Source organism: Vulpes vulpes, chromosome 1 (assembly GCF_048418805.1).
Source record: "Vulpes vulpes isolate BD-2025 chromosome 1, VulVul3, whole genome shotgun sequence".
NCBI classification, from domain to species: Eukaryota; Metazoa; Chordata; class Mammalia; order Carnivora; family Canidae; genus Vulpes; species Vulpes vulpes.
In genome coordinates, this window is record NC_132780.1 from 166,256,559 (window position 1) to 166,271,369 (window position 14,811).

Sequence of the window (14,811 nt, forward strand, 5' to 3'; positions counted from 1 at the left end):
TTTAGGACTATTGAGGATATATAGAAGAGAGAAATTTCATGTCAAAGGGGCTAGTTTATCTGTTCTTTAAACTTTTAAAACTTAACACAGCAAGTTCTTTCATTCTTCTGTTTTCTGGGGATTGGTAGACTATGGCCTTTGGGACAAATCCAGCAGGCTGCCTATTTGCAAATGAATTTTTATTGGAATACAGCCATGCTTCTTCATTTAGCATCATCTATGGCTGCTTTTGTGCTGCAGTGACTTAATTGAGTAGTTTTGACAAAGACAATATGGCCCACAGCTAAAAATATTTACCATCTGGCCCCTCACAGAAAAAGTTTGCTGACTCATGGTCTATTCTACTAATAAGTTTGACTTTGAAATTGCTAAAGATTTCAAAGCCATGACCTTTCCTTGAGTTTGAATGGCTATAAACAGATCTCTGTATGTGTGTATAGCTCTGCATATTTAAAGAACAGTGTGCTTATCTGCAGGCAGGAACATTTCCACATCTGACTTTACATTGCTTTAGGGGCAAGGATTTTTCTTCCCTAATGTTTTGTAAGTCTCCTTAGCTCCTGAACTAGTCAATATGAGCCTTTGTACTCTGGACTACTCAATAAATGTTATGATCAGATGGCACAAAACAAGCCATCTCATATCATAAAGATTTCCATTCTTATGATTATTTCATTTTAGGAACAAGAACTGTATCAAAAAGAAGGTCTAGGTGTTAATGAAGTGCATTATGTGGATAATCAGGACTGTATAGGTATGTGTTTTTTTATTCCACTTTTGGGAAATATGGGAAGGTAGAGTAAATGCTTTTACTAGTAATTTTTCTATGCCATGTGATTGATACTACCGATTATGCGACTTAAAGCTCTGGTATTTGAGAGAGGTTTTACTTCTCTAATACTGCCAGGAAGTTGTTGTGTTTTTTTTTTGTTTGTTTTGTTTTGTTTTTTCTACCAAGGCATCAAATTCAGCTATGTTGTAAGTTTTCCTAAAATGTCTTCTGTTTACTGTGATGGATATTTTCATTCTTAAACAGTCTATATGTGAGTAAGTTAAGAGGGAACTAAATTGCTTAAGTAGTAAAGGGATAAATGATCTCACCTGAGGAAGTCCATACGTTAGCCAGGCTCCAAGTGAGGTTTTTCAGTATTTGACTCTGCTCTTCTGTAGTTCTCTGTATTGGCAACAACCCTCTGGCCTGTCGTAGGTTGGCTTCACAGGTTTCATGTGTCATATCCAGAACATGCTATGCAGCCAGGAGAACAGGGTCTCTGTTATTCTTGTCTATTTTTATCAGTAAGGACACCTAAAATTAACTCTTGGGAAGACTTTGTTTTGAAAACTCCATTTGACAATTGAGTCAGTAACTCATATGCCAGATTTGGAGAACATAGAATAATAATAATAATAATAATAATAATAATAATAATAATGCTTTACATTGGTACAACTTTCCAAAGCATGTTCAATTTTAGCTGGCTCACTGAGCATTTCAATTATATTACGGCCTTTCTCAGATCTCTTTGCCTTTGATTTTGTGATTTGATATCTTTGCTGGAACTCCTCCCCTTCTGTTTTCTTTCAGCCCAATTTCATATCCTTCTATGTCTATCAAAATATTCATTTATAGCTTAATTCAGCTGCCCCATCCTTCACCATCACCAGTTGCCTAAAAAGCATCACTCAGAACAATGCAGTTAGAATTTTCTCTCCATATGTCCTATAACTTTTGGAGTCTGTTCCACTTAATAGTTTTATATACTATTTTTAAGCACTTTGTTTTTTATAGTTGTATTGTACAAGCAGGAAATTCAAATAACATGAATGGAAGGAGCATAAAAATGTGCTGTTACTGAAGTTTTGCTGGAAAACATTTGAATCAGTATTGAAAAGCACTTTTAAAAGCTCTATATGCTCTGTATGCAAAAACTCTGTATGCAAAAGCTTATGTAATTTTACTTCATTTTGAATGTAGATATCATATGGAGAGGAAGAATTTTTGGTTCTTTGGCCTCTCATCCAAGCTTACAAATAGGATGGTTATTACATTAATCATATGTTTATGGAATTGTTTTTCTAAAACCTATAGTCAATAGTTTTCCCTGCTATCTGAAAGTTAGAGCATTTATATGAAACCTTTCATAAGCCAAAGTGGTGTAAATTGGAGAAGCAATTACCATTTTGTAAACATGAAAATTCTCTTTGGATTTCTTTCAGCTAGTGAAGGACAGGTACTAATGTAAATCTTTTGTAAAAGCAAAGTGGCATAAAGCAAACTTTTCCATAGTGGGGGAAATCTGTGTATGATGTTATTTTCTGATAAATTGCCACATTTGAAATGAAATCCATCTGCTTTCTGTAGCCTGTGAAGATATTTATATAATCATCTGTTACATCACTTCTGAGCAGTCCTTTAAATGTGTGATCAGGAAATTGTTCACATATCTTTAATATGTTTTTACCCTATCACATTTTGATGTTTTTGGAATAGATTTAATTGAAGCAAAATTAGTGGGGATACTGGATATTTTAGATGAAGAAAATCGCCTTCCCCAGCCAAGTGATCAACACTTTACATCTGCAGTTCACCAGAAGCACAAAGAACATTTCCGACTCACTGTGAGTTTACTATTCCAAAATTGAGACTTTGTGGTGGGAAGAGAAGCCTGTAGAAAGATGTACTAGATATTATATATTAAATAATTAGAATAACAAGTTATGTGGGGCTGAGAGCAACTATAATTTATCCAGCACAGCATCTTCTATAGATAGGCACTTAATTTATACATGTATATTTTGGATGACAATGATCTATCTAATGAAGGCCCTTTTAGCTGGATGGAAAATACATCTCATCTATCTGAAATGTACAAAAAGGTATACCTGCTGTTTTTATGTTCTTCCTTTTAGCAAAGTGGCCACCAGTTGCTTTGCTATCATGTGATCTTGAATCATGTTCCAGGGGTTAGCATCTAGAATCACAAGCAACCACCAGCCTCCATGTTTGTAAGACTAGGAATAAAGTTCATGGGTTAGGGTCTGACTGGTGTAAGCAATCCATATTAGATAATGGCCAATTTATTTTAATGTTTTTTCCTAGGGAGTTTTGAATGGAAAATATACTCAGGGACATAGAAACTGAAGCAGTAGAAGAATTATTAGCTAAAGGGAAAACAGACACAGAGAGCAATATAAATAAATAAACATTTACTTATTTTTTCCCCTTTTTTAAAGATTTTATTTATTTATTTTAGGAAGAGAGGAAAAGCACATGTGCAGGGGGAGGAGTAGAAGGAGAGGGAGAGAGAGAATCTCAAGCCAACTCTGTGCTAAGCAGGGAGCCCAACACAGGCTCAATCTCATGACCCAAGCCAAAACCAAGAGTCATCCACTCAACTGACCGGGCCACCTAGGTGCCCTGAAAAGGGTAAAAAGACCTAGTTTCCCGAACTGCTGTTGGGTAATAGAGCTGTGCTTGAATTCTTGCAGTAGTGAACAGTAGGACTCTTCTGCGTGAGCTAGCCCCTGTGGTTGTTGGAGTGTTTCCTTTGTTCACTTAATTCTGTGTTTATCTTTACACTCAGCTACCATTATTTGAGGTAATACAAGGACAGCTCCATCTTTTTGCTCAATAAGAACTGATTAGCACAGAGAAATATGGATGTTAATTTCATCCAGGAAGGTAGGTGCTGCCTTGTCTTACAGAGAACAACAAAGAAAGAAAGGCAGGAAAAGAAGGAAAGAGAAGTTGCTTAGAGTTGCGAATGCACCCTATCCTGTTTATTATTTTGAGATTGTAACCTAGTGTAACAGGGCTTTGATAGATCCAGGAGCTGAAGTGAATGAAGACAAGTATTGTTTCCGTATATCATTAAATCAAGAGTGTTGGGTAGTTTGATGCATTTACTTGAAAAGCTGATGTAATTGTCATAACCTTCTCTAGGGACTGAATCTAATCTACCTGTCCTAGTAACTTGGAGTTCTTTTGTATCATTAGATATTTCTTTTTTTTTTTTTTAAAGATTTTATTTATTCATGAGACACACAGAGAGAGGCAGAGACACAGGCACAGGGAGAAGCAGGCTCCCATGCAGGGAGCCCAACATGGGACTTGATCTCGGGTCTCCAGGATCATGCCCTGGGCTGAAGGCAGCACTAAACTGCTGAGCCATCCAGGCTGCCCTCCTTAAATATTTCTTATAATGGGGAGCCTGTTTCTCTCCAGTGGAGATAGAAATAAAACAATATGTATCCTCAACAAAACTTTTACTATAATTGAAGATATATACCCAGTCCTATTTATACACTGTTCACTGGTCTTTGTTATGAAAAGCCTGATGCATGGTTATCTTTACAAAAAGTGCTGATTGCTAGTCAACAGAATTGTGACCAGGATCTCAGACACCCTTGAGTGATAAAGTACATATAACTATAGGGACAGCAAGGTGAAGCATCAAGAATGGACTTTGGCTGCTTGTCTCAAAAGAGAACAAGAGCAAGATAGTAAATTCTGTTTTTTATAAGCCATTACTTTTATATCTTTGGAAATAAAAATAATGATAACTATTTATTGAACATTTAGTATGTACCAGTCACTGATCTAAGGGTTTTACTTAAATTATTTTATAATTCTCACAATCTCTGAGGTGGATCCTGTTTGTATCCCCATCCTCATGCTAGAGATGAGGAGTCATATATAGGTTAAGTAACTGGTCATGTGTAATGTTCTGAGGAAGTGGTGGAGTTGGGAGTCAGGCTGGGCATTTTGACTTCAGGCCCTCATTTTGACTCATGCTGGTGTGTCACCTCACAGAGAAGAGGCTCTGTGGTCTCCTAGCTCTTTCACCTAGAAAAAGCCTGGTAAGGCTCTTAAAGTTTTAGTTTTTTTTTAATTTTTAAATGAGATTGTCTTTCTTATCCTTAGTTTATTTTGAGGATCTGATATATATATATATATATATATATATATATATATATACTCTTATGTGAAGACATTTTGGAAACTTAAATATGAGGTATTATAATTGATAGTAGAACCCTAAAATGATTCAGTATCCTTCAGGTAGATTCAGGCTCGTTGTATAAACATGTTAGGATGTATAGCTATAAAAGTGGTAAAGGTCCTATACTGATTTCAGGTGTGTTTTAGAACAGTGCTTTTCAATCTTGGCTGTACCTACGGATCACCTGATGTAAATGGTATGGGCTTTAGGAGATTTAAAAGTTCTCCAAGTAATTGCCAATCAAGGTCAAGAACTACTACTTTATACATAGACAATTAACTTTTAAAGTGCCAATTGTTTTGCATACTTATAAGGTTGTTTTTGTCTTAGTCCTTTCTTCTTTTTTAAGAGATTATAACCAAATACTTGCTGGATTTCATTGGTAGTTTAAAGCTTATTAGAGGTGGGATCCCTGGGTGGCGCAGCGGTTGAGTGTCTGCCTTCAGCTCAGGCTGTGGTCCTGGAATCCCAGGATCGAGTCCTGCATCAGGCTCCCTGCATACAGCCTGCTTCTTCCTCTGCCTGTGTCTCTGCCTCTCTCTCTCTCTCTGTGTGACTATCATAAATAAATAAAAAATTAAAAAAAAAAAAAAGCTTATTAGAGGTTTCGAAGACAGTATAATTGTGTAAAGTGTGTAAAGTGTGAAAATTTCCTTTATAATTTTAAGTATTTCACATCCCAAATATTATCTAAAGGAAATTATGTAATCTGTTTTTGATAATTTATTTATGTCTAAAAATTTATTTATTCGTGATGGACATAGAGAGAGAGAGGCAGAGACACAGGCAGAGGAAGAAGCAGGCTGTATGCAGGGAGCCTGATGCAGGACTCGATCCTGGGATTCCAGGACCACAGCCTGAGCTGAAGGCAGACACTCAACCGCTGAGCCACCCAGGCATCCTTGTTTTTGATAATTTAATAACTGATATATGTTCTCTTTTCAGATACCCAGAAAATCTAAGTTGGCAGTTCATAGAAACATCAGAGATGATGAAGGCTTCATTATTAGGCATTTTGCAGGGGCAGTGTGCTATGAAACAGTGAGTATGACTTTTACCAAGAGAAAACCATTTGTAATTAAAGCTGCACTGTATAAAATATTAACCCCTAGCCACACCTGGTTATTTCCATTTAAATTTAATAAAATTTAAAATTCTTCTGGACGTGGCTACACTTCCTGTGTTCCATGTCTACATTGATGGCAACTGTGTTGGACAGTGCAGATATAGAACAGTTCTGTCATCTCAGAAAATTCAGTTGAACACAGCTGCATCAAGAGATATTACCACAGGATGGACTGAATCATTTCTGTTTGCTTTATTTTTCAGACTCAGTTTGTGGAAAAAAATAATGATGCTTTACATATGTCTCTTGAATCCTTAATATGTGAATCCAGGGATAAATTTATACGAGAATTATTTGAATCATCCACAAATAACAATAAAGATACTAAACAAAAAGCAGGAAAACTTAGTTTCATCAGTGTGGGAAACAAGTTTAAGGTATTTGTGTTAAATATATTACTTGAAAGTTTGTCTTTGTTGCATTTAAAGTAAAATATATTGTTTTATACTTTACAGAGGATAATGTAGATCACTGTCAGAAATCCCATACGTGAAATGCAAGAGCAGACCCTGCGTTATTGATATTTACATACAAAATAACCTAAAATAAGTTTAATAATTGAACATACAGAAATTCTTAAAATTTTATGAGTCTGTTCTTTCTTGTTGCTTAACATACCTGATTCATACCTGCTTCTCCTAATGTTCTTGCTTCTGCTTACTGTTTGGTTGACCTTCAAACCTTCTCTTTCCCATGTGTTTTCTGTTTCCTTCCTCATTCAACAGTTTTGTTTTAGCTGGAGTAGTCCAGCTCGGGATGGCTAGAGAGAACTAGTTGAGTTGAGAGAGGAAAAGCAGGCACAGCCAGGGGCTTCAGGTAAATGATCACCTTTGTGGACTCTTATTTATAGAATGTGGCTGCCATGTTAAAAAGAGCCCGTCTCAAGTTAATGATTCAGTTTTTAATTTATTTTCAATGTGCTTTCTCTCACTATGCTTTATGGGTGTACACATTACACTAAAATGTGATTAAAGCTTTGAATAACTTTATAAAAGATAAGTGCTCTGTGTGACAAACCCTTCATACTGCTTATTTAACATTGAAGAACATCTCATTTATTTTATTAATTTTGGATCAGAAATTTATTCTTTGAGATCTGACAAGGAATTGTCACATAATGTGTCTTAGAAATTGGTTCTATTGTTGAGTATTTAGCATAGAAAAAGAAAATTTACAAACTTTTGTATCGTAAGTTTAATGAATAAAAAATTATAATAAGTAGAACAAGGACATAAAATTTCTCTTTTATACATTTCCACAAAGTATTGCTGAATTTACAAGAAAACTCTGCATATGCCTTTCATTATGTATATTTTAAGTATTAAAAAATGATGTAATTAGAAACTATTTAAGCATGAGAATACTATAATAATAATAATAACAGTACAAGTCTCCTGAAATCCCTTGTGGATTGAAATGGGCTCTAAATAATTAACTTGATAAAATCATGTTTATAAAGCTAAGTTTTTTTTAAAGTAAATATAAGAGAAAGCTTATACTTTTGAGGTAATTGAATAAAAAGTCTTTAACTTTGTTGAAAGTTACATTCATTAATTATGAGTTCTTAGTTCTTTTGAGCAAGAGTTTTTCCTCTTATTTTGATACTCTGAAATACCTGAGTAGATATATGATAGCAGATTAGTTTAAAATAGTATATTAGCCTAAATGAAATGGCTATTATTATTTTTGTACTGCAGTATTTATAGTAGTATTGCTGGTAAGAACATAATTGAAATTTTGGACAATATAAAAAAAACAAACATTCTTAAAATTCTTTGAATTAAAGTATTAGTAAAGTATTATGTTGACTTGAAATATTGCTTCTGTGCAGTAGAATATATTTTGCATATTAAACTGTTAAAAACTATAATTGAGTGATATTATTAATAAAATTTCAAAAATGTCTTATGAGAGACTTTGAAATGAAGTAATAATTCTTAACTTAAAATATAGTTGAATAGCTTGTTAAATTCAAGTTATGTGAAGCAATAAAAGAGGCTAGTATTTATTGTAAGACTTCAGAAATCCATCCTCTCTAAGAGCCAGAAGTTCTCTATTGAAAAGGAACATTTTCAGGTTATTGAAACATAGCCCTTTTACTGTTAGTTTTTTAGAAAAATATTCCTTTTTGATGGAACTCTTACTCTGTTATTATGTACTTAAATATTTATATGCTTTATAGTAAAAATACAAATAAAGACTGAGTTTCATAAAACTGTTTATCCTTATGCCTTATGGTCTTTACTTCCTTGATAATTAGCATTCTTCCCTCTTCTCCCAAGTTTATTTTTGCTGCTTCTACTCTTCTGAATTACTCTCTCTCCATTTTTTTGGAGAACCCTGTGCTCACTCTACGGATTAAGAGGCATGGACTTGGTGACAGTTTTCTTTTCAGATTAGTGGCTCTCGACTTGATTTTCCTTTATTTGGTGATCCAGATCGATAAAGGTTGTCAGAACTCAGTCAACCAGATAAATGGGGTATTACTGTATTTTTTTTAATACAGTAGGAAGTCACTCCATTTTTATAATTTAAGCCTATGATACCTGAATTATATTGTAGTATCATGGGTAAGAGAGTGAAGTTTATTAGGCCTGTGTTGGAATCTTGGCTTTATCATTACTAGTTCTATGATCTTAGGCAAGTAATTTAATCTTGCTGGACCTTACTGCTTTTACCTGAAAAATCAGGCTAATAATACATCCTTAATTAGAATTGTTGTGCAAATTAAACATGATAATGCTTGTGAAAAGTTTTGATCAGTACCTGACTCATCGAAAGCATTCAGTACAATCTACCTATTATATTGTTATTATTAAATATAGCTATGATTGATCCAGTATGTTAATTTAAGAATAAACATCTTAATTTATCTTTCTGTAAGTAGTAAAATAAGCATCTTAGTTTAAAAATGATATAAGAACTTTACATAATTTATTTTGCAGACAAGTAAAGCAAAACATTTTTTTAAGCAAAACATGATTTTAATGCATTATTAAACCAGCATAAATTATTATCACTTAATATTATTAGAAAGAGGAAAATATAGTACTTTATGTTTATCAAGTTGTTTTTGAGAAAATTGTCCAAACTTTTAAAAATAATTAAAACGTGAAATATTTTAAAATAACAAAGAGGGTTTCTATAGCTAGGCAGGACAATTTTATGTATGATAAGTGTTAAATAAAACATTTCTAATATATACCATTAGTGTGTATCCTTCAGTGGAATATGATAAGAAACTACACCTAACTTGCTACATATTTAAGTATTGCTTTGTTAATCTCTTATGGAATGCATCCCTAGTATTTTATTTCTTTTGTTGCCTGTATATTTTTTCCTCCTCCATCCCACCTGCAAGTGTGTGTGTGCATTTTTTAGCATTGCTAATTTTCAATCTTTTAATTATATAAGTTTGTGTAAGTCACATGTTATTGTCCTTAGCATTATATTAGCCAATTTTGCATGTTACTGTCAAAGAATTTATCAGTTGTTAAATTGTACTGTGTTGTATGTTGATGTTACTGCATGTTATTTTATGCTAATGTTGGAGAGCTAATATTAACTTATAACACTGTGTACTTTTGCTTTTTGAAGTAATAAAGTGATTTACTTTCGTCTACAGACACAATTAAATCTGCTTCTGGATAAACTTCGGAGTACTGTGAGTACCCTTAGAAAAAAAATCCAGAGTTTTTAAATGGTCCTCTTAAATTATCATTAGTAATTACTCAAATAAGCACAGTAAGCCTAGAATAATTAGAAATTAATTTTAAACTGAATTCCCTCATTTTAAAAAATCAGTTTTTAAAGTAGTTGTCATTTTAGTTAGGCTTCTTCTGAAGAAAAGTCAAATATATATGTGAAGTCATTATTTTATAAATATACAGAATTCTCTCAATCTTGTTAAGATTATCTTATAGTTTCAAAAAATGAAAATAATTATGTGGAGAAGAAAATGTATTTTTTAGGATTAAAGATAATGCATGTAGTTAATTTTCATTTTATTATTCTAATAGTAACATTCTCCAACATGGCAATATTGAGTTTGAAAAAATACACATAATATCTTTATGCCCTGTTAGGCAATATTTCTTAGAGTCCTTTTTTTTTAACTAGACATTTTTAGTGGTTTACTCTGTTTTTTATTTTTAAAGATTTTAAAAAATTTTTTTGAAAGAGGGGAGGGCAAGGGGAAGGGCAGAGGGAGAGGGAGAGAGAGAGCCTTAAGTAGACTCTGAGCTGAGTGCAGAGCTTGATACAGGGCTCTTATATCCTGACCCTGCGATCGTGACCTGAGCCAAAACCAAGAGTCAGACGCCTAACGGACTGTGCAACCCAGATGTCTCAGTTCACTCTGGTTTTTAATGGAAAATTTACGAGAGAAAAAAGTTTGATATGTGGGTTATGTAAATGAGGCGTGATTCCAAGGTGAGACATTTTTTAAACAGATCTACTGAACTAACCAGCTATTCTTCCTTACCAAGTAGTCATTTTGGAAAGCCAAATATTTATTCTGTCCATGATGTTATTGCTTACTGTTAGACTTGCTTTTGGAACCATTAAGAAATTCTTGCAAATACCCTCATTGTTTGCAAATATTTATCTCTTAAGAACCACACATCTTTAAAGATCAAATCTGATGGGGAGGGTGTTTGAATTTTTATCACCCAAATATAGTGCTACTGTAAGATGATGAGAGTACTTCTGTGATTTATAAGAAGGTATTTCTAAAAAGTGTTCTGAAGGTGTTTGCAGTGAGGATTGTTATTGAAATAACTATTCAGTTTTCTAAGGGAACTACTTTGTAAAGAAACAGTAATTTGGATGTCTGGTCTATTTGCTTTAATACTCAACAGTCTCATTGTGTACATATCCATATTCTTTCTGCCTCATTCAACATAACCTGATAACTGGTTCCAGTTATTAGGTTATGTTGCCTTTAAAAGCTTCTAAAAATACCATTTAATAAACAGAATTTTAGAATGTGCAGTGGTACAGCTTCAGGATCTACTATATATTTTTGAAGTAGAATAATGAAAAAGGTTGAATTTTTTCCCCCCACTTTGGGCTAAATTTGAAGAGGCGTAATTTTATTTTTATCTCTTGTTACAGGACAATTTTCTTATCACAGAAATATGACATATAAATACACAAGTGTAGAATAAAATCATATATAAGTCTCCAAAATGTATTCAAATGTTAAAATATTTTACGATGAAAGACATTTCTTTTTACAGTAACAATTTTTGGCACTCAAATCTAAAATGTATCTTTCTTTTCCTTCTTTTACTTCCTTCATTCTTTCTTTCCTTCCCCTCCCTCCCTCCCTTCCATTCCTCTCTTCCTTCTTTCCTTCCTTTCATTTTAGCCTGTTGTGGGGCTCACTCCCATGACCCCTAAGACCACAAACTGAGCCAAAACTAAGAGTCGGATGTCCAGCTGACTTGTGACTGAGGCACCTCAGTATTTTTCTAATAGTATATAGTGCAAAAATTCATTCCAAGCTTGAAATTTTAAAAGTCTCTAAGTTTTAAATTCTTTAATGATTATTTTAAAAGAGGTTCAGATATTAATGGTAACATGTTTGAAAGTTATTGGTATTCATAGAAACAGAAAAGCAAGAATGCTATGTGCATTTTTAAAAAAGTGCCTTTATTCTCCTAGGGTGCAAGCTTTATTCGTTGTATCAAACCTAATTTAAAGATGACAAGCCACCACTTTGAAGGTGCCCAAATTCTGTCTCAGCTTCAATGTTCAGGTATTTTCATGTTTTTACAATTTATATCCATGTGTGTTAGGAGTCTTAGCTTGATACACTTTAATATGTACAGTGTTTTCAAACGATCACAGTTACCTTGATTGTTTTTAAGTGCAATAAGATTTTTACTTTCAAATTCTTTTAATTATAAGAAAAGCATGGCTAACAAATTATTTGAGCTATACTGGGGTATAGTTTATCGTGAAATTAAACAGTTTTACAGCATTGAAGTAAAATTTATAATAACTCTTTAACTGCAAATATAGATCTCCCTTAAGTAGGTTCCCTTCCGATGGCCTTCTCAGTCTGACAGCAGTTCATTTCTCATGCCCCACGTAGCTGGGGCAAGAGGTAGGTTTTGGTGTCCTTGCTCTCACTCCACCACTTATAAAAAAATGAAAACACAGTGCCCTCGGCTGCTGCAGAACTTCTGTGCAGATGTCAAACTACCGCTCTCCACCTCTCACCTGCCTTGTTCTCACTTTGCTTGGTCACAGAAGTCTTAGGCACCAGGCACTGTTTTTCCTCTACTGCATGTCCGTCTGCCATCCCTACCCATGCTACCCCTACTTATGCCCAAGGCATCAGTCTTCTCCTTGTCTTTGAGCCATCTCAGTCTTGAGATGCTTCCTTAAACTCTCTTGTCTTTCTCATTCCTTATATTGTTCCTCTCAAAGTCAGATTTATTATAAAGCTAGGGTCACTTAAGTTTCAGGGTCCCTCACTTAGGTGGGCTCCTTTGAAAACCATGTACCTACTTTTGTATTCTTTTGTAATTTGTAATTTTGTACTTAAAAAAAATTACAATTATATAAGCTTTGGGCATACTCTCCCTGCTCTCCTCAAATCTCTGAGTCTTTGCCAACAGACAGCCTCTCCTCTTTACTAGAAGATGGAAAGCTTCACCTATTTGCTACCAGACACTTCTGTCTACCTATGTAACCTTCCCTTCTATTAAGAAAGCAGACGGGCCTCTCTTCTTAGTTGCCACTATGGTTCTTTGGAATCATCTCTTCCTACCTTCTCATGAATCTTCAGCATTGATTATGTATATTGAATCATTCTGTTTGAGATTGTCTCTCTTATTACCATTTAAATGTACAGAGACCTCAACTTAATTCAAACCTCTGACCCACATTCCCTTCTAGCTACTTCCTTATATCACACCTCACTTTTTGTCCTGTAGTTTTTCCCTTTGTGTCCAAGAATAGTCTATTCTTGCTTTCTCTGTTTCCTGCCCTCTGCTCACTCTTTAACCCAAGAGAATTCAGCTTCTACCTTGATCAGTCCAACAAAATAATTCTTGATAGGGTCACTGGTGATTTCCCTGATCCTAAATGCGATGTTCATTTTGTATCCCTTCTCTTAGTGGATATCACGGCAGCATTTGACTTGACCAGTCCCCCTCATGTAGCCTTTCCTTAGCTCCTAAATCAGCACATGTCCCTGCTTTTCAATTCTCTGGTAACTCCTGACTCTTCTGCAAGGTCCTCTTCTTCTACTACTGGGTATTATTTGTTAGAGTTTTTCAGGCTTTGGGTTAGGCCTAGTTTCTTTCTCACTCTTAACCAGTGCTATCTGACATAGCTTCCCATGTTGATGGAAATATTCTTTTATTTTATTTTATTTTATTTTATTTTATTTTATTTTATTTTGATGGAAATATTCTATATCTGTGTTATGCAACATGGTAGATACTGTGGCAGTTGAGCACTTGAAATGTGGCTAGCACAACTTAGATACTGATTTTTAAATTTTATTTAATTTTAATTTTTTAAAACTTACCCACATGTGGTTAGTGCAACTACAGATCACAGATTGCAACTACTACAGATTGGTAGTAGGTGCCATATTGGACACATAGTTTCATATTCTCTAAGTCTCCCCAAGTCCCTCTGATGTGATGTGAGTCTTCTTTCTGCCCTAGATTTATCAAAATGTAATTGACCTATAACATTATGTAAATTAAGAGTATACAAAATGTTGACTTGATACAATTATATATTGTAAAATGATTATCAGCATAGCATTAAACTGTCTCATCAGATCACATAGTTACTAACTCTTTTTTGTGATGAGAGTATTTAAGATCTGTTCTGTTAGCAGACAGTGAAGTCCTAGTACTCCCTAATCTAAGCTTTCACCAGCTTTCACCTGGATTTTTGCTATAGCTTTCCAAGTATTCTTCTGGCATCTCTTCCATCTGTTCTTCACATACATCTGGAATTATTGCTTTATAACTCAAGTCTGATCATGTCTTTTTTACTGCTTAACATACTGTAATGGCTTCTGATTATTATTAGGGGAAAAGAGCAAAATCCTCCTGGCTTATGAGGTCCCATAAGGTCTAGCCCATGTGTTTCTAGCTCCATCTCTTTCCACTCTCTCTGTTCTCTGCGTTTCAGCCATGCTGGCGTTTGTTTGGTCCCTTAAATGTTCCATGTTCCCTCCTGTCACAGGGCTTGTGCACATGCTGCTTCCTCTGATTGAGAAGCTCTTGCCTTTCCCTTGTCTTCATCTGTTGTGTCTACACTTGATTGTCCTTTCTTTGTGAAAGCCTTCCTTGATATCTCTAGCAGGAAGGGGGTCTGAATAAAGGAGCTGAGCACCTTTATTGTAGTCATAAATTTTATATATAATTATTTAATTTTTTTTGTAATCTAGAAAATCCCTTGAGGGTAGAAACAGTGTTCATTTTGGCTTGTACATTTATCCCAGCTTCCTAGCAGTGCAGAGCTTATACTAGATTCAGTAAATATTTGTTAAGTGAAATGCTTGGTCTAGCACATATGAAGACTTACTTGTGAATAATTTTAACAAATTCCGGAAAGTTATTTCATGTCTCCTGTATTCATACATATAGTATGGGTGTATTTTTTTTTAAACTAATTAATTTATTTGAGAGAATATGAGCGTGAGGG

The 14,811-nt window shown here is 34.3% G+C and overlaps 1 protein-coding gene across 14 annotated transcripts in view; it reads left to right on the forward strand.

Annotated features, from left to right (window-relative positions):
• The window catches only part of MYO6 (myosin VI), a 141,420-nt gene that overhangs the window by 96,742 nt on the left and 29,867 nt on the right, over window positions 1–14,811 (forward strand). For 12 of the 14 annotated variants that reach the window (XM_026007384.2, XM_026007386.2, XM_072735684.1 and 9 more), the window contains exons 15-20: window positions 682–754; window positions 2,492–2,619; window positions 5,949–6,044; window positions 6,333–6,506; window positions 9,755–9,793; window positions 11,797–11,890. In XM_026007384.2, the coding sequence (XP_025863169.1) occupies window positions 682–754; window positions 2,492–2,619; window positions 5,949–6,044; window positions 6,333–6,506; window positions 9,755–9,793; window positions 11,797–11,890 (604 nt within the window). Of the gene's footprint in view, window positions 1–681; window positions 755–2,491; window positions 2,620–5,948; window positions 6,045–6,332; window positions 6,507–6,854; window positions 6,946–9,754; window positions 9,794–11,796; window positions 11,891–14,811 lie in introns of all 14 variants that reach the window. The other 2 variants (XR_011996883.1, XR_011996884.1) reach the window with 1 other exon arrangement.